The 25,209-nt window shown below is 41.2% G+C and overlaps 1 protein-coding gene across 24 annotated transcripts in view; it reads left to right on the top strand.

Annotated features, from left to right (window-relative positions):
• The window catches only part of LOC109038096 (calcitonin gene-related peptide type 1 receptor), a 506,731-nt gene that overhangs the window by 455,695 nt on the left and 25,827 nt on the right, over window positions 1–25,209 (top strand). For 21 of the 24 annotated variants that reach the window (XM_072300421.1, XM_072300396.1, XM_072300383.1 and 18 more), the window contains one exon: window positions 12,036–12,077. In XM_072300421.1, the coding sequence (XP_072156522.1) occupies window positions 12,036–12,077 (42 nt within the window). Of the gene's footprint in view, window positions 1–12,018; window positions 12,078–12,252; window positions 12,493–25,209 lie in introns of those variants that run through there. The other 3 variants (XR_011899882.1, XR_011899881.1, XM_072300438.1) reach the window with 2 other exon arrangements.

Raw genomic sequence — 25,209 nt, forward strand, 5'->3', positions numbered from 1 at the left:
TTCGCTAGGTAGTTTCTTTAAAAAATTATTAAGCCTGCTAATAAATACAAGCATTTTTTAAGGATCAGAGATGTTTGCTAACTGTCGTGAAAACGTTCTACCTACCCTATTTTACTCTTTTTATAAATTACAGAAGTTGAAACCTTACCACGAATCATTCATTGAATTTCGAAATTTATACCTACAGAATTATCGGTGTAAGAAGACATTTGAAAATCATGTAAAATAGTTGCAGTATTTTCGGGGGGGAGGGGGTCGAAGGTACCCTCCTTGAGTCTCTTACAAAATTACAGAGATTAGAATAGTAAAATGACACGGCAAGAAACACAGTTTCTTATGGTTCTCGCGCATCCCCGTCGCTCCGCGCTGGTATGTCTTACGCTAATCTACGCTGCTTGGTCTGTGGCTGCCTCCAGCCCCCTCCTCGCTGGTTGTTTGTTTATGCCAAAGAATTCAGTTCCATTTTTTCATTGAAACGACAAATGAAAAAAGATAAAAAGTTTCCCAACTTTCTCCCAACCCCCAATACGTCCGTGATTAGTTCCCTTCCAATCCATTATGGGTAACGGTATAATACTTTTTAACACCTGAGTGGCTAACAGGGCTCTGGTTTGACCCCCCCCCCCCTCCATCCGCATTTCAAAAAGCCTTTCGATAGTCTGCCTTATTTACAAGTGAATAATAAAATAAAATAAAAAACAGCAGCAGCATCAGCAGTACTATCTCTGAATTGACCCGGGCAGTAAAAAGCGACTGAGAGTAACAGCTCCCGGGGTTGTAGCCTATCTTCTTTTCATCAGCCTCGTCCGCAAAGATTTAGTGTATATTCGGCTGTCATACGTATATTTTATTCTTAATACAAACAACAATAACAACACAAACATCAGCGATAATAAATATCTAAAAACAACAACACAAGCACAACTTTTCTCAAGCACCGAAAGTTGGGTATTTAAGAATTAATTACCTGTGCATTTAATCTTTGTGTTTTTTCTAATAGTTTAAAATGTATTAAAGGTGAATAATAAGTTTAGGGTCACATAAATTACCATACATTAAAGTGTAAAATTGAGGGGTTTAGTGTATTTTGGTCACAGAAAACTTCATAATACCGCGAAGTTTTCATTTTTGAATTCACCCTCGTATTACCTATAACAGTGGGATTTATTATCAACGCCCCCCCCCCTCCAGGTCAAAAACTAATCTATTTGTAATTTTTTGTGATAGCGTGTGTCTAATACAGGTATTTGAAGATTCACAACGGTTAAAATCCATATTTGTTGATTTTACTCATGGTTATGAGGTTTTTGCCACTTTTCTCATAAGGAGGAACCACTGTGCGTCATGGTGCATTTTCCTGTAAGAGGTGCGTGCGGGATCCTTTCGGGTTCTTCCGCCCCCTCTTCCCCCTCGTCATATTTTTTGACGCATATCCTTATCTTTAAATATTTAGAAACAAAAGGGGATAGTCGGGGAGGCGGAGGAGGACGTTTTTTTCTTCTAATTTTTACTAGGGTTAAAAATTGTTTCCAAAAATTGATATTACACAATATGAGAGTGTACAGTCATGAACTAACTTCAGTAAAGGGTATCCCAAGATAAGGGCACCAAAATGCCCCTCCTCACGGATTTTGAATTTAATGGTCTAAACCCCTTCAGGAGGTCCTAAAAACATGGTTTTGGGCAATTTTAACCTTCTGACCCAACCACCCCCCCCCCCCCCCCTAGGGTGGGACTTATTTTTTTAAATCGATAAAACCAAATGCTGCACGGTCTTAAATGGTTCTATGTGATAAAAAAAACACGGTAGCCAAGAGGATTTTGCGAAAAAAAATTTTTAGCCCGGCGCGCACAGAGCCTAAACATCGAGATTTGTCTGGTTTTTTTGGCATTTTCGTCGTATATTTTTGATATTTTTGCCAGCAACACGGATTTGACGCTAGATGTCCAAAAATTGGTAAAAATCTAGCGCATACCTTGCAGATTAAGGGAAAATTTTTGTTTTTCTCCTAGGTCACTTTCACTTCGCTTGGTAATGCCGAAACTCTCCGCTCGGCAGCTCTAAAAATCGAAATCTCGCCGTTTTTTAACGTATAATGAACTTTTTGAGCAACCTATAATGGTAGTAAAAATCCGAAAATTTGTGGAAAGCAAGTCCATACCATCAGTATGGAAGGGCAAATGTCAGAAAACTCCTAGGTCTTTCATTTTCTGCCAAGCTATGCATACAATGTTGGAAAACCCGTCAAAAATAGCTCAATTTTGACCGTTTTTTCGCGTTCGAAAATTTATTGGACGCCCTGTAATGACAATGAAGGTCCGAAATTTTGTGGAAAGTAAGTTCATACCATTTGTATGGAATAAAAAATTTTACTTGGTTCCTCCGTCTTATATTCTTCGTCCTGCGATACCCGAAATGGCAGCGAAAACGTCAAAAATACCTCAAATTGGCCGTTTTTGGAGAATTTTTTTGAACACCTTGTAGTGGCAGTGGAGGTCCAAAAATTTGTACAAAGTAAGTTCATACCATCCGCAAGGAATAAAAAAATCTACTTGGTTCCTATGTCTTACATTCCTCGTTGTGCGGTGCCCGCAATCACTTCGAAAACGTCAAAAATACCTCAATTCGGCCGTTTCTTCAATGGCGAAATTTATTAGACACCCTGTAATGACTCTGGAAGTTCGAAAATTGGGGGAAAGCAAGTCCGTACCACTAGTATGGAAGGGCAAATTTCAAAAGATCCTTAAATGATTGATTGTTTGTCGCACGGTGTCTTCAGATACACAAATAAGTGAAAAATACCTCCATTTTGACCGGGCTTTCGCTATCAAAATTTAATGGACACCCTGTAATGACAGCGGAAGTCGAAAACTTTGCTGAAAGTAAGTTCATTCCATCTTCATGCAACAAAAAATTCTACTTCGTTCCTATGTTATGCATTCCTCGTTGTGCGGTGCCCGCAATCGTATCGGAAACGTCAAGTATACCTGAATTCGGCCAATTTTTCGTGTGAGAATTTTTTTTGGCACCCTGTTATGATATCGGCGACTCTTATGAGTGCAAGCAAACATACGTTGTACATCACTAAGGAACGGCAATTTTTCAAAAACCCTTACATTTTTTATTGTTGTCGCTAGACGCCCCAAACTGAGGCAAACACTTCAAAAATACCTAAATTTATCCATTGCTTTCTTTCAACACTAGCTTCTTATCTAGCTTCGGACTTCCGCTGTCAGTACAGGGTGTCAGCAAAAGTAATTCGGTAAAAAAAGTGGCCGAATTCAGGTATACTTGACGTTTCCGATACGATTGCGGGCACCGCACAACGAGGAATGCATAACGTAGGAACGAAGCAGATTTTTTTATCGCATGAAGATGGAATGAACTTACTTTCAGCAAAGTTTTCGACCTCCACTGTCATTACAGGGTGTCTATTAAATTTTGATAGCGAAAGACCGGTCAAAATGGAGGTATATTTTTCACTTATTTGTGTATCTGAAGACACCGTGCGACAAACAATCAACACCTATGGATCTTTTGAAATTTGCCCTTCCATACTAGTGGTACGGACTTGCTTTCCCCCAATTTTCGAAATTCCAGAGTCATTACAGGGTGTCCAATAAATTTCGCCATTGAAGAAACGGCCGAATTGAGGTATTTTTTACGTTTTCGAAGTGATTGCGGGCACCGCACAACGAGGAATGTAAGACATAGGAACCAAGTAGATTTTTTTATTTCTTGTGGAGGGTATGAACTTACTTTGTACAAATTTACGGACCTCCACTGCCACTACAAGGTGTTCAAAAAAATTCTCCAAAAACGGCAAATTTGAGGTATTTTTGACGTTTTCGCTGCCATTTCGGGTATCGCAGGACGAAGAATATAAGACGTAGGAACCAAGTAAAATTTTTTATTCCATACAAACGGTATGAACTTACTTTCCACAAAATTTCGGACCTTCATTGTCATTACAGGGCGTCCAATAAATTTTCGAACGCGAAAAAACGGTCAAAATTGAGCTATTTTTGACGGGTTTTCCACCATTGTGGGCATAGCTTGGCAGAAAATGAAAGACCTAGGAGTTTTCTGACATTTGCCCTTCCATACTGATGGTATGGACTTGCTTTCCGCAAATTTTCGGATTTTTACTACCATTATAGGTTGCTCAAAAAGTTCATTATACGTTAAAAAACGGCGAGATTTCGATTTTTAGAGCTGCCGAGCGGAGAGTTTCGGCATTACCAAGCGAAGTGAAAGTGACCTAGGAGAAAAACAAAAATTTTCCCTTAATCTGCAAGGTATGCGCTAGATTTTTACCAATTTTTGGACATCTAGCGTCAAATCCGTGTTGCTGGCAAAAATATCAAAAATATACGACGAAAATGCCAAAAAAACCAGACAAATCTCGATGTTTAGGCTCTGTGCGCGCCGGGCTAAAAATTTTTTTTTCTCAAAATCCTCTTGGCTACCGTGTTTTTTTATCACATAGAACCATTTAAGACCGTGCAGCATTTGGTTTTATCGATTTAAAAAAATAAGTCCCACCCTACCCCCCCCCCCCTCCAGCCCCGAAAAACCCATTTTCGGGGAATTTAGGGGTATTTTCACGTTTTATTTCATATCTCCCGCGTTTTTCAATGAAAATGCACCAAAATTTCACCAAATGTACATCAAGACAATCACATTCTTGGGTAAAAAAATCAAATTTATCGAAATATATTTAGATTCCGAAAAAAATTCGTAAAAATCGTAAATTCTCAATTTTTTTCAGATTTAGCGATTTAAAAAAAAATAAGGACACATACATTTTTTGTTTTGGTCTTAAAATGTACGTTATATACCGAGTTGTTACCAAAAAAAAATTCAAGCCTTCACGCATGGTGCGTCCCACCGAAAAAATGGTTTTTTTGGCGCCAAAACGGTCAAAATGGCTCTTTTGGCAACGGTTTACTCGCACGCTATCAAGATAGTAACACTAAAATTACTAATTTTCGGTTTCAATGTCTCAAGAAGCATGCCCTAGTATCGTCAGAAAAGGTTTCAAGTCGATCGAGTCCTTACGCCCCACGTGAAGTACCGGTTTTTGGCGCCAAAATGATCAGCATTGCTATTTCAGAAGAGGTTTCTCGCGTAGGGTGGCCCTTGTTTTTGACCTCACGGAGTTTAAAGTGCAGAGCCCTGCAAATGGTTTCATTTGATGAGAAAATAACGGAAGGAAAATAAAAATGGAGAAAAAAATATTTAAAACGCGCTTCAAAGAGCCTAAAGTTCCAAGAGCGGCGTGCGAAGAAGCGTTTTTTCATCATTTTGCGAATTCTTTTCCTCCCATTGAAATCTTCCTACGGCTTTGACATTTTTGTATAGGTAACATACTTTTTAGAGTACTTTACGAGAAAAATAATGAAATTTACCTCGCCCAGTTTAAAATGCCCTTTTTACCCTATCAAAGAGGCCATGTCCTGCAATTTTTCCGATTTTCCCTTTATATCGTTAATTTGCATGTTATAGCCCCGAAATACCTTTAAACCGACTTGCTGCACAGAATTGGTTTTTTTGGCTTAAACTACTCGGTAGACACTCTACTTCTAGAATTTTCAAGAATTTTTGCTTTTGACTCTTCAAAGAATTTAAACTCGTTCAGGCAAACTGTGCCGGGAGAATGTTATGAACAATCGACGAAATCGCATGATGTGGCCACTTTGAAGGGAAAATAATGGGGTATTTTAAAAGTAGCGAGGTAAATGTTGTTATTTTTTTCGTAAATTACTATAAAATATGTGATGCTTCAGAAAATATCAAAACCGAAGCAACAATTTAAAGGTGGAAAAAAGACACGCCATGCGGGTAGATTGTAAGGGAAAATCGGCAAAATCGCACGACATGGCCTCTTTGATGGGGTAAAAAGGGCATTTTAAACTGGGCGAGGTAAAGAGGTTGTTCCATCCTCCATTAGGTTTGGCCCCCTATTAAATATAATCCATCTTTTCAGGAGTGATACAGTAGCATGCGAGACGTTCAAATATGGCGATCATTTTGATTTAGGCCCCCCCAGAGAGGGGGGGCGGGGGGTCAAAGACAAAACCTTCAACTGCCTATAACTTTTGAGCGAAAAATCGGATTGAGTTAAACTTTTTTTTTAAATGAAAGAGCTCAAAAAGATCTATCTGCTGATACCAGAAAAATTGAAAAAAAGTTAAATTTTATGCATATTTTTAGCAATTTTTCAATTTTTTAGGAGACAAAATTTTCAATTTTGTCGTGTTTCGGGACCGCGCAATGACTCTACTAAAACAAAAACCAGTTTTTTAGATTCTACACTCAATTTCCTTTAAGATGCTAAAAACCGCATCTTGGGGAAACGTTTAGATCGCGAGCTATGGCTTGTCAAAGTTAGCCCCGCGCTGAGCGCGCACCCCCTGCGCTATTCGCATATCCTCTACGCGTCTGCCACCGATCCTGTTGCCCCTCCTCCCCCTTCCTAAATGCAAATTAACATTCTACTACCCAGCTTTCGTATATATCTGCGTCATAGGTACGTGAAAATTTCAGCAAGTTCGTGATTTCCAGTGGAATTAATGCTTTATTTCGCTCCCCCCCCCCCCCCCCCAACACGTTTGAACGTCTCGCATGCTACTGTATCACTCCTGAAAAGATGGATCATATTGGATAGGGGGCCAAATATAATGGGGGATGGAACAACCTCTTTCATTATTTTTCTCGTAAAGTACTCTAAAAAGTATGTTACCTATACAAAAATGTCAAAGCCGTAGGAAGATTTCAATGGGAGGAAAAGAATTCGCAAAATGATGAAAAAACGCTTCTTCGCACGCCGCTCTTGGAACTTTAGGCTCTTTGAAGCGCGTTTTAAATATTTTTTTCTCCATTTTTATTTTCCTTCCGTTATTTTCTCATCAAATGAAACCATTTGCAGGGCTCTGCACTTTAAACTCCGTGAGGTCAAAAACAAGGGCCACCCTACGCGAGAAACCTCTTCTGAAATAGCAATGCTGATCATTTTGGCGCCAAAAACCGGTACTTCACGTGGGGCGTAAGGACTCGATCGACTTGAAACCTTTTCTGACGATACTAGGGCATGCTTCTTGAGACATTGAAACCGAAAATTAGTAATTTTAGTGTTACTATCTTGATAGCGTGCGAGTAAACCGTTGCCAAAAGAGCCATTTTGACCGTTTTGGCGCCAAAAAAAACCATTTTTTCGGTGGGACGCACCATGCGTGAAGGCTTGAATTTTTTTTTGGTAACAACTCGGTATATAACGTACATTTTAAGACCAAAACAAAAAATGTATGTGTCCTTATTTTTTTTTAAATCGCTAAATCTGAAAAAAATTGAGAATTTACGATTTTTACGAATTTTTTTCGGAATCTAAATATATTTCGATAAATTTGATTTTTTTACCCAAGAATGTGATTGTCTTGATGTACATTTGGTGAAATTTTGGTGCATTTTCATTGAAAAACGCGGGAGATATGAAATAAAACGTGAAAATACCCCTAAATTCCCCGAAAATGGGTTTTTCGGGGCTGGAGGGGGGGGGGGGTAGGGTGGGACTTATTTTTTTAAATCGATAAAACCAAATGCTGCACGGTCTTAAATGGTTCTATGTGATAAAAAAACACGGTAGCCAAGAGGATTTTGAGAAAAAAAATTTTTTAGCCCGGCGCGCACAGAGCCTAAACATCGAGATTTGTCTGGTTTTTTTGGCATTTTCGTCGTATATTTTTGATATTTTTGCCAGCAACACGGATTTGACGCTAGATGTCCAAAAATTGGTAAAAATCTAGCGCATACCTTGCAGATTAAGGGAAAATTTTTGTTTTTCTCCTCGGTCACTTTCACTTCGCTTGGTAATGCCGAAACTCTCCGCTCGGCAGCTCTAAAAATCGAAATCTCGCCGTTTTTTAACGTATAATGAACTTTTTGAGCAACCTATAATGGTAGTAAAAATCCGAAAATTTGCGGAAAGCAAGTCCATACCATCAGTATGGAAGGGCATGGTTTTTCGGGGCTGGAGGGGGGGGGGGTGGTTGGGTCAGAAGGTTAAAATTGCCCAAAACCATGTTTTTAGGACCTCCTGAAGGGGTTTAGACCATTAAATTCAAAATCCGTGAGGAGGGGCATTTTGGTGCCCTTATCCTGGGATACCCTTTGTGGTTTACTTAAATTGATAAATATGAGTTGTACAACCACTTTTTCAAAAATTGTCAGAATGTCAAAATTGACAGAGCATGAGGAGGGTTGGGACAAGTTAAAATTTAAAGCATTTTTTCTTTATTTTGAATAATTTATTTAAAAAAGAACAAATAAAAATAGAAAACATACATACCAGTTAAATAATGAGCTACATTTGGTATCAAAAAGTTCGGTTAAACCGTTTAACAATACCTAATTAAATGGAAAATAATTGAAGTCCTTGTGAGGGCGGAGGCACAAGGTTTTCTATGAGGCAACTTCAGTAACAATAGGTAGGTGGATTATCTTTAAACCCAGAGAGCATAGTGTGCAAAAATTAAACTAATGAGAACCAAATTGCAGATAGGAATCTACTAAAAATCTACCTACTTACTAAGCACCTATTACGTATCGTAACTTGAAATTTTGAATATTTAATGACTAATTGTGCTTTAGCACATCAAGGAATCAGTCTTTGGACATTTTTAAGAAATAAGAAACAGCATGAGTTTTTAAGATAACCCTCGTTTGCCAGCTTCAATGTATTCAGCTTCAGCAACTGCCATGTTGATGGCATCTTGCTTAGTCTGGCCTCTTTCCATCTTCTTTTCGTGATATTGAGGCATGTTCATAGATCTGGAATGCAAAATAATAGTGTAGGTAAATTACAGGCAAGTTCTGTTAAACGCGCCCATTATTGTAACAATCACACGAGAAGAAAGCAGAGGAAACTTCACCGAGAAGCGTTGGAACACTTTTGTTTACTGTCCCAACCCTCCTCGAAAAAAGTGTCCCAGCCCTCCTCATCAATAGACTTTCGTGTCAACATATGCACATAACCTAAATTATTATCTTTGCAGCGCCATGACACTTGGGGGGAAAAAAAACAATACCTAGAATACTCAGTGGATTGTAGGTTTTAGATAGATTAGTGCAATCGCGGATTTCATAGCTACAAACAATTTTCAGTAACTGTAATACTATAAATGAAAAAACACAGTATATGAAGGCCAAAACAAACAAACATTATCTTAAATCGGGCCGGCTTGATAAAATATGACCAAAACTTCATAGACAGTTGGTGTTGATGGGTAGAACATAAATTCACCAGTCTCAAGTCATCACTACCAGCCTAAAAAAAACAAGCAGTGAACTCCAACACAATGTGTTGATAAGGCGCGTCATTAACTCACACATATCAACCCCTTTAGTTTTCATTTACAGAGATTTAAAAATAGGCAAGCAGCTCAACAAGAGGATTCAAGATCCAACACTGCGAGGTCAACGACGCACCTTGACGAGACCGAGTATTCTGAATGTATACAGAAAGCCGTTCGAACGAGTTTAAGTTTTTTGATCTGCCTCAAGCAAAATCTTATCCGATTCTTGACTAAAAAAGCTACGGAATAATTTAAGCTAAGAAAGGAAAAATTCTGTCGAAATCCTGAAAGATACAGTAAATTTAAAGGTATTTTGGGGCTAAAATACCCAAATCACCGGTAGTATAAATCCCGTTTTATTATTGAAAAGAAATTGACTCGATATAAATGCAATTGCATTACCTAAATATGTTTTAATTTTGTTATTTTAAACGTCTTTCTATGCAAAGAGGTTCAACCATGTCCATGCTTTATTCATTCATGATTTGAAAGTAAGCAATCTACATCCAGAAAATCTACCGATTTGCCGTAAAAAAATCGCAGAAATTGGATATACCAGGTCGATGTACCCACTCGTTGAATTTACAAATCAATTTCGTGAGTGCATATATGTAAAAGTCAATATGCTGTAGTCATGTTGGGTGCATTTATTTTTCATGAAACAATAATAAGTAATTTCAAGTCAGCCTCAGTGGTGTAGCGGTCAAGGCAGTTCGCTGCCAACACTGAGGTCCCGGGTTCAATCCCCGGAGGTGACTGACATTTGACGACACTCAAATATCAGTCATCGTGACTGTGGATAACTATGCCACTCCAATACCCTGACCCTTCGAGGTAACAGGGTGCGGGAGGGACATAGTTACCCAGTAAGTAATCCGTCTTTACTGTTCGACTGGGTAGTGAAAAATCGGTAATCAGTCGTAGTGTGCGCGACTGCCAGCGCTAGCTAAAAGCAAGCCATTTTTGAAGTTTTCTATGAGAAATTCGTGATGTTATCGGCTCTCAGGAAATCACCCCATGGCTAAAATTGGTGGTATAAATGTTTGAGTGCTTAAAATAATCGTATTCAAGAAACTAAAGTATTGAACTATGGAGTCAATTTCTTTTTAGTAATATAACGGGATTTACAACCGGTGATTTAGCTATTACAGCCCCAGAAATCCAGAATACTTTTAAAGCGCCTTTGTTTTCCAGAATCTGGACGTGTTTTTTTTGGGGGAGGGGGAGGGCTTAAACGACTCAAGAGACACTGTAGTTAAAAAATATAAGTAATTTTCGATTTGGACATTTAAAAAATGTTTAACTCGTTTAGGCACACTGTGTATTGTATGAAGTAGGTACTGCTGCTATTCGACCCTTGTCTTCAGGTCAAAATTCTCACAAGGAAGCCCCTTGCAAGAGGCGAATTTTTTGTAATTTCTCCCAAATTTTTCTCCGTTATATAATTGAATTGCTTGTCGAATTCTGAGGTCAATTATATTTAATTGTAATTTATACATTTCTTTTTTTCCCCTTCATTTTATTTTCTGTATGGAGAAGTTTTGTTGATTTCTTCGGATTTCGAATATTGTAACTTCTCTTCAATTCGGCCGATTTTTATGAATGAGGTCTCTTCTTATTTGTGTTTTAACAGAGAGTAAGGAAAACATTGCTAAATACACGCGAAGCAATTTTGTTTTGATAATTGAATGAATCCTAGCGTGACGGTGAAATGGTTGATCCAGCGTAAGTAATTGGGGTACGGGTCTCGGCCGCGCCGGGACCCAAAGCGGCCCAAGCCCATTGTTCTTCATGACGCCGACGCAGTGATCAAGAGCGTGGGGAAGAGAGGGATAAGTGGATTCCTGTATGAGCCACGTTTAGCAAATGGTCTAATGAGTTTCAAGGCTCATCACAGATTGAACTTACGGCTGCCCTGCTGGCCCTGGCTATCAGAGCAGTAGTACCAAATTTTGAACAGCATAACAGGGGTGTGGAGATCTGTCAAAGCAACGTTTTGAACAAAACCGAGGAGTAAAATTCTCATTCGAAGAGTGCCGAACTGCTCAGCCATCCTCGAATCAGTTCGTTTGCTTCTGCTTATATATGCATATTTTAAATTAGCGCGGAGCATTCTTGGGGTTTTTTTTAAAAAAAAAACCAAGTAACGTAGACTCTTGGTACTCATTGCACATAAACTAGAAAGCCCCAGAATGAGAAAAAACTTTAAATCATAATTATTGACGGATAAGTAAACTTTTTACACGCTTTGGAAAATCTCAGAAGTTCGCGGTAGTCACTTTCCGGTAAGGAACTAAAGTACTCGGTTATTGTATCGAGTGGGGGGTCGAAACGATCGCAGAGGCGGTATACTACGTATACGCGCCAAAATCCCAAATGTCCCAACCCTCCTAGTGTCCCAACCCTCCTCGTGTCGCAACCCTCCTCCACCTCCTAAGTCTCTCCTCGACCTCTATCTCATCCTCTCGAGTGTTGCGTATTTTTTGAACAGCCCCCAACTAACATCAATAAAGATCCAACGAGATTCAACTGACATCAGCAAAATTCTTCATCTCTTACTACTCGTTATCATCGGTTTTATAGGGTTTTTAAAGACGCGAGTTATTGTTGAAAGAATCATTTAAGAGTTTTAGTGTCGAGGTCACCATTGTCATTTAAATTCAGCATTCCTTTTTTTACAGGGCCTATGTGTAGCCACTCTCTTCTGTTTCTGCAACGGCGAGGTAAGTTGCAACATTTTCTGACTCTGAATGACAGATCCTATCTTACACCAATATTTTAAACACTAGCTTTATTTCAACACTAGCAATATTTCTCGTTGACTTCTATCTCTGAAAACTAGTAAAGCTCCCCTTCAGGGCAAAATATCATGTTGCTGTTTTTTAACGTTTGTTTCAGCGCACTCTCCATCGAAAAATGCAATAATTGCTGTTACACGTTCACGAACAGAAGTTCGCTCACAGCAATCATCAAAGAGAGGGATAGGAGAATAAAAGGGCACTGCGCTGATGTCAGAATTTTGCATGCGAACGATTTTCGTTCGAAGAAGCTCCCAGAAAGTGGGCTGTGAATTTTGGATGGGCCACTTCGTTGCACCCAAGAAAACAATAAGATATGAACAATTCACTACTTGTGTTTGTAGAGGGCTTATCATGGCTGTAATTTTGTATGACCCTCGCAACAGAGAAAATTTTCGAATTAGAAAATCGTCAGTTACGGCTGGAAAAAGTCGGCTTCTGTCCCATGCTCAACTAACAATTCCACCCCCTTCTTCCCTCCCAGAAACGCAACTTTTGCGGTTTTACATCAACACCTAAGTATAAGATTGCTAACATAATGGCCATTAATTTACTTCTTGTTCGATATATTTCAAAATGCGAGGCCCCTTCAATTGCAATATCCGCAACTTTCACCTCCTACATGCGGCTGTAATAATTTCACTCATTGTTACCTACTAATTTCAATTAACTGCGAACCGAGCTTTTTGAGAATAGTAGAGTACCTTTATGGGCAGGATGTGGCTTCTTCAGGATCTACTCGAGATTTGCTCAGCCATCTTAGGCTTTATGGAGCTTTTTGGATAAAAAAAAAAAAAAAAATGGTGGACGTCGCATGCAGACCATTTGCAAGTACAGATAATATTGTTTTATTTGATAATTATTTTATATTAAAAGGACCCGGCACAAAATCCTTTCGGGGCCATGTGCCACGATGGATTTCCCATTTCTCATTGCATTCAACTTGTTTATGAATGCTGATCAAACGTTATCATTGCGCCGACCTCCTACGAGACAACGTTTTTGCAAAATCCTAGGTTAATTGAAGTTTCCACAATTCTTTGAATAGATAGAGGCAGCGAGGCGATAAAGAGGTAAGAAGATCCATTTTTCTTTTGTGCCGGCTGTAAAAATGAAAAAACGCAGCACGTGTCTGCCTGGTAAAGGATGAGAACGGATGAAGCGAGAAGGCGTGCGGAATCCGAGATAAAACTGCCGCTCAGAGGTAGTTCGAGCTGGGTTTTTCCTGCTTTCCTTGTTTGCAGCCGGCCCGTCCTCGAGTGCCGCCGCGCCGCACGGTGGATCGAATCAATGGGAGGGGTCGGTCATCGCGCATCACGCGCCTTATTTTCTCTGATTACAGAGATTTCCCGCCCTTAGAATAGAGCAAATTTCCCTTCCCTACTGTATTTTTCGTCGTATATTCCATTTTTGAGCATATATGAGCCGAATAACGAGTTTTAATACGATTTTGACACACTTTTTCATGACTATTGAAAATGGGATCCTTGATAGCTTTGTGGGTGCTCAAGTGATGTGGTGGCCCTGAAAAGGGCCTTTTTAGATGGTGATGAGAGACAGGATGGATGTCGTCTGGAGCGAGCGAAGACTGGAGCAGCGTGGCTGGTGCGACTGGACTTGACTGACTAAAGGACTGAACGCGAGTGCCGTAGGTGGCCGGGGGCGCTGATCTTATACCCTCGGGGTGCGACCGTGTCGGCCAATCACGGGCGAGCGCGGGATGCGCCGCGCTGGAGAGGCGGTGATTGGCCGCCACAGTACTCCCCTACGGCTGAGACGGAGTCTCTAAGAATTTGGTGAATTTTGGTATGAGCTTTCTTTATTGTTTGACCAAGTCCGGGAAGCGGAAGTGCACTTTCCTCCCTGATCGAGTCCTGTATTCCGGGGCTTTGGTCTCCGCTTCGTTGGGTGTTGGGGGCGGGACCGCAGCTGGGGCCGGAGTGGTTTTGGGATGTGCGAGCTGTACAGAGGCTGGTTCTTCGGGCAGGATGTAGGCCGGTTTAAGGCGGTCGATGCTGATGTTGACTTGTCTGCCTTTTATTAGAAGTTTGTACACTTTGTCGGTACGCTCTACGATTTTGTATGGCCCAGTGTAGGGGGGCTGCAGAGATTTACGGCTTGTGTCGTCCCTGAGGAAGGCGTGGGAGCATGTCTTCAGGTCCTTGAATATGAACGTGTTTGCTGTGCCATGGCGAGAGGCAGGTTTAGGCCGAAGATTTGCCATCTGGGTGCGCAGTTTGCTGACGTATTCTGCGGGTTTGTCTTGAGTTGGGTTTGCGACCAGTAGTTCCCCTGGGAGGCGTAGAGGTTCGCCATAGGTCAGCTCTGCGGGTGTTGCTTGGGCGTCTTCTCTAAAGACAGATCTCATGCCTAGAAGTACTAGTGGGAGAGCTTCTAGCCATGTAGAGTTTGGGTGGCACATAATGGCGCTCTTGAGGTGTCTGTGCATCCGTTCAACCATTCCGTTTGCTGCGGGGTGGTATGGAGTTGACCGGATGTGGTTGATTCCTAGCTGTTTCTCCAAGACTCGGAAGAGATGAGATTCAAATTGTCGGCCTTGATCACTGGTAAGCTGGGAAGGTGAACCGAATCTTGAAATCCAGCAGTTTAGGAGGGCTGTTGCGACTTCTTCAGCTGTGATACCCTCTAGAGGTTGTGCTTCTGGCCAGCGGGTGTAGCGGTCGATGACCGTGAGGCAATACTTGTAGTTTTGCGCCAGAGGAAGAGGTCCGATCAAGTCGATGTGGATGTGCTGGAATCGGTTGGATGGAGTGTTGATGGTGCCTAGAGGTGAGTGTACGTGCCGGGAGACTTTGGCTCGTTGACACTCTTGACAGGCTTGGGTCCATCTCCGACAGTCAATATGCATTTTTGGCCAGACGTAGCGATCGGAGATGAGTTTCTGTGTTGCTCTGATGCCGGGGTGGCTCAGGTTGTGAAGTTGCTTGAAGATCCTTTGTCTGAGTGGGAATGGGACATAAGGTCTTTGCTGCGTTGTAGAGTCGCAGTAGATTTTGATGTCTGTTCCTGGGACGGGAATGAGCATGAGTTTGATTGAAAGTTTGTCGTCCTTCAAGAGTTCTGGTAGCTCTGGGTCGTCTTTCTGTGCTGCGGCAAGTGTGTTGAAGTCGATCTGGTTTGTGGAAGTGATCGCTTCGATTCTAGAGAATGCGTCAGCGACGACGTTGGCGGAACCTGGTATGTACTGAATGTCCGTTGTGAACTGGGATATGAATGAAAGTTGGTTCATTTGGACGGGCGGCAGGTTTCCATGTTTCTTGTCGAAGACGTAGGTTAGTGGCTTATGATCTGTATAGATCGTGAAGTCCTGACCTTCAACTGCCGGTCTGAAATGGCGGATTGCTTCGTACACGCCCAGGAGTTCTCTGTGCGGCGTGGGCCATTCCTGTTGCCGTGGATTGAGCTTTTTCGAGAAGAAGCCGAGAGGTTGCCACTTGTTGTCGACGAGTTGCTGTAGACAGGCTCCAATCGATGCTTTCGAAGCGTCTGAGAAGAGGCCTATGCTTAGGGGTGCGTCGGCGCTTGGGTGCGCGAGGAGTGTGGCATCTCCGAGGCTCTGTTTGCAGGCTTCAAAGACGTCCAGAAGGGAAGGTGTCCAGTGAATCGGTTGATTCCCTTTTATGCCAATGAGTGCTTCGTGTAGGGGTGCTTGATAGTAGGCAGCATCTGGCAGGAAAAGGCGGTAAAAGTTCATCATGCCCAGGAATCTTCGTAGACCGTGTGCATCTACTGGAGGTGGGTATTCCATCACAGCTTTTATGCGGTCTGGGAGTGGTCTGATGCCTTGGGCGGATACTTCGTAACCGAGGAATTCAAGGGAGTCGGCGAAAAAGATGCTCTTCTTGATGTTGATGATGATGCCGTATTTTGCTAATCTTTGAAAAATTAGGCGTAGATGCTTCTTGTGTTCCTTCTTGTCTTTTGAGGCGACCAGGATGTCGTCTAGATACGGGAAGCAGAAGTCTAGGCCTTGTAGGACTTCGTCGATGAACCGTTGAAAAGTTTGTCCTGCGTTGCGCAGTCCGAAACTCATGTAGAGGAATTCGAATAGTCCAAAAGGGGTGGTGATGGCTGTTTTGGGTACGTCTGCTGGGTTGACGGGGATCTGGGTGTATGCTTTGACCAGATCTATTTTTGAGAAGACCTTACAGCCTTTGAGGTTGACTGTAAAGTCGTGGAGATGGCGAATGGGATATTTGTCGGGTATGGTGCGTGCGTTGAGTGCCCGATAGTCGCCGCAAGGGCGCCATTTGTCATCTTTCTTGGGTGCCATGTGAAGAGGTGAAGACCAGGCGCTTTCGGATCTTTTGATGGTCCCTTCATTGAGCATTGCCTCGAACTCAGCTTTAGCGATTCGGTATAGCTTGGGTCGGAGGCGGCGAGGGCGGGATGAGACTGGGGGTCCCTCTGTTGTGCGGATGAAGTGCCGTGTTGCGTGAGGAACCTTGTCTGGTTTTGGGCTGCCTGGCGGGCGGGTCAATTCTGGGAATTCTGCGAGGATGCTGCAGTTGGTGGCCGAGATTTCTTTGACGCTAGGTTGGTTGCTGGTTGCTTGGCTTCCTTGGGCTGAGAGTGAGGTAACCCCGTCCACGAGCTTCATCTTGTGGCAATCCGGGAGTAGGTGGTACTCAGCTAGAAAGTCCGCGCCAATGATGGGAACGTCGACGTCGGCGATGATGAACCGCCAGGAAAAAGCGCGTCGTAGGCCGAGGTTTAATTTCATGGGCAGGAACCCATAGGTTTTGATGAATGATTCGTTCGCTGCTTTTAGATCATAGTTTGTTGGTTTGAAATGGCCTGGTAATAGACGTCTAGGGAAAAAGCTTAAGTCAGACCCTGTGTCTATTAGGAAGCTGTTGTTGCTGTCTCTGTCTTTAATGAAGAGGCGGTTGGACCGTGTTGGGCAGCCAGCAGCTGCCACTATTGGCTGCCGTTGTCGTTTGTTGAGCTAAGGTATTTGCATGGTTGATGGCACTTGCGAGCCTCTTTTCCGAAATTCTCATGATAGAAACAATATCCTTTCTCGGATTTGAACGGCTTGGGTGAACTATAGCGTGAGCGAGATTTGGAGCGGGAACGGCTTCTGCTTCTATCGATATTTCTTTCCAGGTTCTTGACTTTAACATCTAAGAGGTCAAATTTGTGACTGAGGGCTGTTAGCATTTCTTTGATGTCGGTTAAAGGGTCAGCAGGTTTGGAGATTTGGTGAACTGAGGGAGGAGGAATGGTTTGATTTGTGGCGGAAGTGGAATGAACGGAGTGAGGGATGGTTTCCGCAATTCGGTCTGCCATATCGGCTATCTCAGTCAGCGTGTTGTTGCTCGGTTGGGTTTGCAAAATGCCTTGCACGTAGGCGGGGAGCCTACTTAACCAAAGTGGTTTCATGATGTTGTCAGCAATTGGTGTGCTGCCTGCGACAGTTTTGAGTCTGCGTAAGAATTGGGATGGTTTCAAATCGCCGATTTCCTCCTCTTCGAGTAGTTTCTTGAGGCGTGAATTTTCGCTCAGTGAGAATCGGTTGATTATCTCCTTCTTCAGAGTGGTGTAAGGAATGTTTACACTAGGTCCGGCTCGGATTAAATCATTTATCTCGACCAGCCATGAACCTTCGCTTTGACTGATAACGGTACGATATTTATCAATTTCAGCGTTTATGCCGTAATCGGCAAATATGGCTTCGATTTGGATAAACCATAGGTCCGGCATTTCGGGGCGGAATGAAGGTAATTTGATTTTTCGCTTCATGATTTGTTTGTTGGCTGAGGTGGAGAGATTTTGTTCCTCTTCTAGCCTGCGTTATTAGCGTCCTTGATGAATTCAAATTCTTGGCGGAGGAGAGTTAGATTTTCCTCGAGTAATTTACAGCGAGAAGAGGACTGAACTTGTAGAGCTTCAGCATTAGCCAGGTATTGTTTTACCTTTGCGGGGTCTAGCATATCTTCATCGGTCAAAGTTGGAATGCTCATAATTGACTCCAAAAGGTGTGACGGGATGAGAAGAAAGGTTAGACTTGAATTGATAGTTAGCGCAGTCGGAGCGTAGTTCAAACGTCGGGAGTCACCACTGTGGGTGCTCAAGTGATGTGGTGGCCCTGAAAAGGGCCTTTTTAGATGGTGATGAGAGACAGGATGGATGTCGTCTGGAGCGAGCGAAGACTGGAGCAGCGTGGCTGGTGCGACTGGACTTGACTGACTAAAGGACTGAACGCGAGTGCCGTAGGTGGCCGGGGGCGCTGATCTTATACCCTCGGGGTGCGACCGTGTCGGCCAATCACGGGCGAGCGCGGGATGCGCCGCGCTGGAGAGGCGGTGATTGGCCGCCACAGCTTATTTTTCACGTTACTTTCGGCGAATGGGACCGTAGGCGTCTTGCATAAAGAAGAATTTTGCAGAACTTGATTCAAAGACATTACTTGACACCGCAATCACACGCTGAATGTGGGAGCTGAATGTGGCTTGAATGTGGAAGTCATCGGCCCGATGCCTGAATTTTGCGCGTGACGCGCAAAATTCAGCAACGATTCTCCGCAACCATCGGGCCAATTTTGAATTTGTCTGAACAATTCGAGTAGATATTACACATCTGGATGAAAATAACTCGAATTTGCAAAATTTCAGCCGTTGGGCGATGACTGTTGACTTCCACATTCAACTGCTAAATTCAGCGTCTGATTGCGGCATGAGGAGTAAGGGAGGGCGGCTTCACAGGCCCCTCACCATGAGGGTTGCCATATTTCTTTCAATTTCTGCTAAACTTGTTTTTTGTTTATTATTTAATGATCATTTTTCTTCTCATTTCCTCTAGCCAGTCAATAGACGTTTTCATTTGTATGAACCCCCTAACTCTTTCAGTTATTCAACAAATACCTATGCATATTTCAAAAAATAGATCAATATATTAAACAAATAAAAAAAGGGAGATGTATATACTGTAGCTTCTTTTTATCGAGTCATCCTAAAAAATTATTATAGTTGGTTACTACAAGATATAAAAAATTGAATGTGCAGTAAAAAAAAAAAATAAATAAAAATTTAAAAAAAAAACCATGCATTTCATCTTTCATTATTTATCGTTTTGTTTCTCGGAGTTTGGAGTGAAGTTTGAATCACTTTTATTGAAAAAATATTAAAATGGTAGGAGATTAATTTTAATGTAAGTTCTGATCCCTTGAAGAACCTCTGAGAAGGACCAATGTCTCTTGAATAAATGTATTGTTCTTCTTTTTCAACCCACAGCCGATTTTTTGTTTCTATGGAGCTCATGGAAGAGTTCTAGCCATGTTGAAGAAATTTTGCAAGAAACGGGACATGTGAAATACACCATGCGCAAAATATACCTACACCTTAAACTTTATCGCACTATAACACTGATCGAATTAGCTTCATAGACTAACGAGAGGTTAATGTCTCGTCAAAATATCAACAAATTAGCCAAAATCAGTAATGAGTAGAAAAATTACCAAGATTGAAGGATATCGTGTGATGCACGATTTTATTGATGACATTAGAGCAAGATCGGATTCCCAGCAGGCGTGACCTCCTATCATTCAAATGGACCGTTTTCGCAGATTAGCGGATATAAGCGGCTAATTATATCATTCCTGATAGTGAACAAGAAGCAACTCAACAAAGAATTATGCGGACATTTTTTTATCGAGCGCTCTTAACATTTTTGAGCGTTTTTTAACAAAAGTTTTGGGGGTGGTTTTTGTCCTCCTAAAAATATGTCAATGCACACTAATGATATACCAAAATATTCCTTAAAGGGAGGAGAATAAGCGTGTTTAAGTGAAATTTTGATTTATCTGCCACAGAACTCATGCAAAAGCGAAATAAAACCTAGAGAATCAGACGGCTTTGAAACCACCTGCAATGTCAGCTTTAGGCAACCCGCATGTGAAAGCGGAAGGGTTCAAAGACCCTTGAACCATGGATATATTCATTTTGGAAACTTAGCTACCAGAAAACCAAGAAAAAATATTTAAAATCCGACTTTTTTTCGTCACCATGACCGACCTCTACCATTGACTCGATCCACCGTGCGCCGTAGGAAAGAAGAATATTTTTGCCCTGACAATAATGAGCCATACAAATTACCTATAGCCCGGCCATAGGAAAAATCCTATGGTAAATTGAAACATGGCCTTTTGGCGATAGGAATTTTTTATAGCCGGCGATTGAGAATTCTTATGGCTGGCTGTGGGAATTCTCAATCGCCGGCTATAGAAAATTTAGGGTTTCGCAGTTAGGGGATGGTGGAAAAGGGTTAATTGAGGAAAGAGTTTTTGAAACCATGAATAATAAAAATAATGAAACCTATGGGATGTAATTTAATCGATATTGAAGGTCAGAAATTTTCTATCTACCTTGGAGATTGAACCCAGGACCTACCTAACATTAACCGAAGACCCTATCGATTGAGCTATACCAGACGATGCTTTCTGTTGACGAAAAACCGGTATTTAACGTCGATTTGAACGGGCAACTAGGATATTTTCAATCTGCCTGGATTTGTCTGTGTATTTATTTTACTTTTTACTTTATTATATTTTCTAACTTTATTTTATCGTTTTACTTTGTTTTATTTCCTTGCTGACTCTATTTTTTTCTTCACTCTATTTTATTTTTTCAAGTACTTCATTTTTTTCCTTTAATTATTTACTTCTCATTCCTTTATTTTGTTTGATGTTTTAGGTACCGTAATTTGTTTTAATACTTCATCATAATTTTTTTGACTTCAGTTTACTTTTTGATTTCATTCTATTCTTTAACCTCATATAGTTTTTTTCTCTTATACTTTATTTTTTTCTTCACCTCATTTTTTTACTTCATCTCCTTGCTCCTTCTAATTTTTTAATTCAATTTAGTCTTTGACCTTATTTTATCATACATTTGATTTACCTATTTTATTTCATTTCTCTTCTATTGTCTCTGTTATTCTACTATTTCTATTATTCTATTATTTTATTTATTTTTTTCTCTTTAAATTTTTCATTTTTATTCTGGGAGTGGTAAGCCGAAAGGGGAGAAGAGACAGTATATAGCACTAGTGCGAGAGAGAGGTGCGCGTGACTTACATAGGTAGGGTGTCCCGAAAGTCCGTACCCCCCCCCCCCCTCGTAACTTTTGAACGGTTAGCGATAGAAACACGAACCTTTGGGAATGCTTCTATCTTGAAGGGGACCAACTTCTAGGGGGGTCAAAATTTTTGTCCCCCCTCAGGGGGGGCGCGGGGGCCCCCAACTTTTTTTTTCAAATGGTAACTCCTATCTTGTGATACATCATTAGAAAGAACATAAAAAACTAAGAATTTTGGCGCAAATCGCAAATCAATATCTTAATTTTTGACCGAGTTATGATAGGTCAAAGGTCAAATTTGACCTATTTTCAAAAAATCATATCTCCGGTTCAAATTATCGTAAAGAAAAAAATTAAACGGGAAAATTTACCAAATTGTAAGCACTTTCAAGTAAAAATCACAGAAATTACTTCAAAATAATTTTAAGGGGGGTTTCGGACCCCCAAATATGTCATTATAAAGGTCATAAGATATTCTCGCGTAATGAGCCAATTTCTCCTTACTTTTCCTCAGCATTATCTTAGTAAGTTCAAAATTAGTTCAACATTACGTTTTCAAGTCCCCAAATTTCGAACAAAGTTTTAAAAAAAAAAATGAAATTTAAATGGTTGAATTGAATCACCTTAAATTTCGTTTTTTGAACTTCGCTCGGAATTAGGGGACTTGAAAACACAATGATGAACTAATTTTGAACTTACTAAGATAATATTGAGGAAAAGTAAGGGGAAATTGGCTCATTTCGCGAGAATATCGTATGACCTTTAAAATGACGTATTTGCGGGTCCGAAACCCCCCTTAAAATTACTTTGAAGTAATTTCTGTGATTTTTACTTGGAAGTGCTTACAATTTGGTAAATTTTTCCGTTTAATTTTTTTCTTTACGATAATTTGAACCGGAGATATGATTTTTTGAAAATAGGTCAAATTTGACCTTTGACCTATCATAATTCGGTCAATAATTAAGATATTGATTTGCGGTTTGCGCCAAAATTCTTAGTTTTTTATGTTCTTTCTAATGATGTATCACAAGATAGGAGTTACCATTTGAAAAAAAAAGGTGGGGGCCCCCGCGCCGGACAAACATTTTGACCCCCCCCCCCCCCCTAGAAGATGGTCCCATTTAAGATAGAAACATTCCCAAAGTTTCGTGTTTCTATCGCTAACCGTTCAAAAGTAACGAGGGGGGGAGGGTTTGGGACTTTTAGGACACCCTGTATAGGGCCCTACTGAGGCTCCGGTGCGGAGTGCTTTGCGCACTCATGCGACAAATCTCAGCATCTATGCATTGAATCTCACTGCCCTATTCATTCTCACTCCGAATTTTCCGTCGGACGGAATCAACGATTTTCAACATTGTACATGACCGATTCAAATCAAAAACAAAAATATCAAAAACAAATCAAATCAAATTATGGAAAAGTAAGAATTATTGAGAAAAAAAATTGAAGACAAATATTTATAGAAAAAAAATTTTCAGGATAGAAAAAATTACTTATTTATATGCCCCTCGTGCACACGCGTATTTCCAATCGCCGGATACTGAACATTCTGTTGCCGGCTACAGATGCCTGTCTTGGCAGCGGATGGTTATTGCCGTTATCTTATCACCACAATCTAGTGATAGCCACAAATGGTCATCTATTGAATGTCCTATCGCTGACAATTCATGGCTATCGCCGGCTGTAGAACATTCTATCGCCGGCCATTTGTGGCTATAGCCGGCGATTAAGCGTTCTATCACCGGCCATTCGTGGCTATATCTGGCGATTGATACTCCTACCGCCAGCTATAAAAGCTATAGAAAATCCTACAGCCGGCAATAAGATTTCTCTATCGCCTCTATGGCTTATTTTTGTCTGGGTGACTCTTTATCGTCACAGAGCCTTAATTTATTCAAGGAATTATCGAAACTTCAACCGCGGATTGTGCGTTATGGCGCACTAATGACTTTTATCAGCATTAGTAGTATGAAAATGGCGACTTGACTCGATAAAAAATCCAACAGCGTTGCATGATGGTGCAGAAAAATACGAATTAAATTACAGTGTTGTATAGGGATTATTGTTCAATATGGCAACGCTGTAAGGAAGAAATTATTGCATGTTGCCCCTTCAATAATCGGGTTATGCAATCGTGTAATGTAGCCCCTTCAATCTGCGGTTTATGCAATGGTGTATTTTTCAAGATGGCGCAGCAGCGTTGCCGGACGGTGCACTTAAATAAATGGTTTATTTATTGGTGAAATTTTGCAACATCGCATTTACAGTGTTGCCAGATGGGGCGAGAAATTAGTTAATTTTTCGATACAGTGTTGCCAGATTGTGCAAAAGAATTCGGATTTTCGGACTTGTAAAAATTTTCGGTTTCGGAAGACCGTATCTTACAGTATGGGTCTGGTATCGGATACTGTAGATTAGGGTCTGATCCGGGAAATTGAAAAAAATTCGGAAAATTACCCTCATCCGATCCGCCGCGGACGGATGCGATTCTTTTCCACTATCGAAGATCGGAAAACTGTACTGACCGAATTTTGATACGACTTTTCGTTTCCGAGATTTCGGACTTGTAAAATTTTGACGGCATCCACGATAGACCATATCCTACAGTATGGGCCTGGTATCGGAGACTGGAGAGTAGCGTCTGATTCGGGAATTTACATTTTTTAGCGCTTGGAAATGCGTATCGGAACCTTGTGTTTTGCGATGAGCGACTGGGATTGGGTATTGCAATGTTCAGATTGATGAATCAAAAATGTTTTATTTTTTTTTTTTTATATATATATTTACAGTTAAAGTTACAGTTTAAAACAGTTCACGTTCGAGAAACGCAAATGCGTTTAGAAAACGCAAACGTAAACGCGTTTAGAAAACGCAAACACGTTTAGAAAACGCAAACGCGTTTAGAAAACGCAAACGCGTTTAGAAAACGAAAACGCGTTCAGAAAATGTGCGCGTTCTAAAAACATGAGGGTTGTCAACCACAAACATCGATTCCTTCTCCTTCTCCGAACTTTAAATCGACACTTATGTCATCGACTTTCCGATTGTTATTTTTCCGGGCCATCCTGATGAAACGGAACTTGCAGTCGGATGATAGGAACTTAGAGTACAGGTACGGAGCGGAGCAAATAAGCGCCAGTAAACTCAAGATGAATAGAAGAACGTCCGTCAAGGTAGAGGGTGCGCATTTGATTTCCGGACAGACCGGGCACATTGTGATGTTTGCTTCGGATGAGTTTTGCGCTACCGTTGTGGAATTCACTCCAAGAACAGCAATGATGATGGTGATAAGAATTATTTTATCAATCATGATTTCTTCCTTGCGATACTGAGAGGAGAATGCATACTATTTATACGAAATCCTTACTATCGATTCAACTGTTGTGACTCGCGTCCACACCCGTGTTCACTAGTCGAGTAGCAGCAATTCGGTTTCTACATATGATGAAATGAGATTTTTGTTGCACAAATGTGTTCGAGCCCAATTATAAAAACCAGTCATAAAGGAACGATAAAACGCGGGTTTGCCGCGCCATTCATATTTTAAAATTTCCAAAATCGCTTCTAGCGCGCGCACGCACTCGTAGTCACACACGTGGGTGCGCCTGTGATGATTTGGGTCCACTTGTGAATACAATAACGCAACAAGTTGCGCGCTGAGACCGATTTCCAGCTCGTGCGGTACTTCGAACAAACTCGCAAATACGCATTCTTCAAAGCTCATTCGCTTAATCGCGTATTCGAACAATGGAAGGGCAGACATTTTATTTTTAGGTAATGTTTTATTAGCAGGAAGTTTTCGACGGTCATAGAGCGTCCCGGACTTCCGGGGAGCGGAAGGATTAGGTCTTTTTCAGAGAGCCGCTCTCCTCTCTCTCTGGTGTACAATACTATGCGAATCGCACTCAAAATTCTGCATATCTTCCAGTCCCGTTCGTTTACTTTCTTGTACCCCTGCT

This window comes from Bemisia tabaci, chromosome 1 (genome assembly GCF_918797505.1).
Source record: "Bemisia tabaci chromosome 1, PGI_BMITA_v3".
Classification (NCBI taxonomy): domain Eukaryota; kingdom Metazoa; phylum Arthropoda; class Insecta; order Hemiptera; family Aleyrodidae; genus Bemisia; species Bemisia tabaci.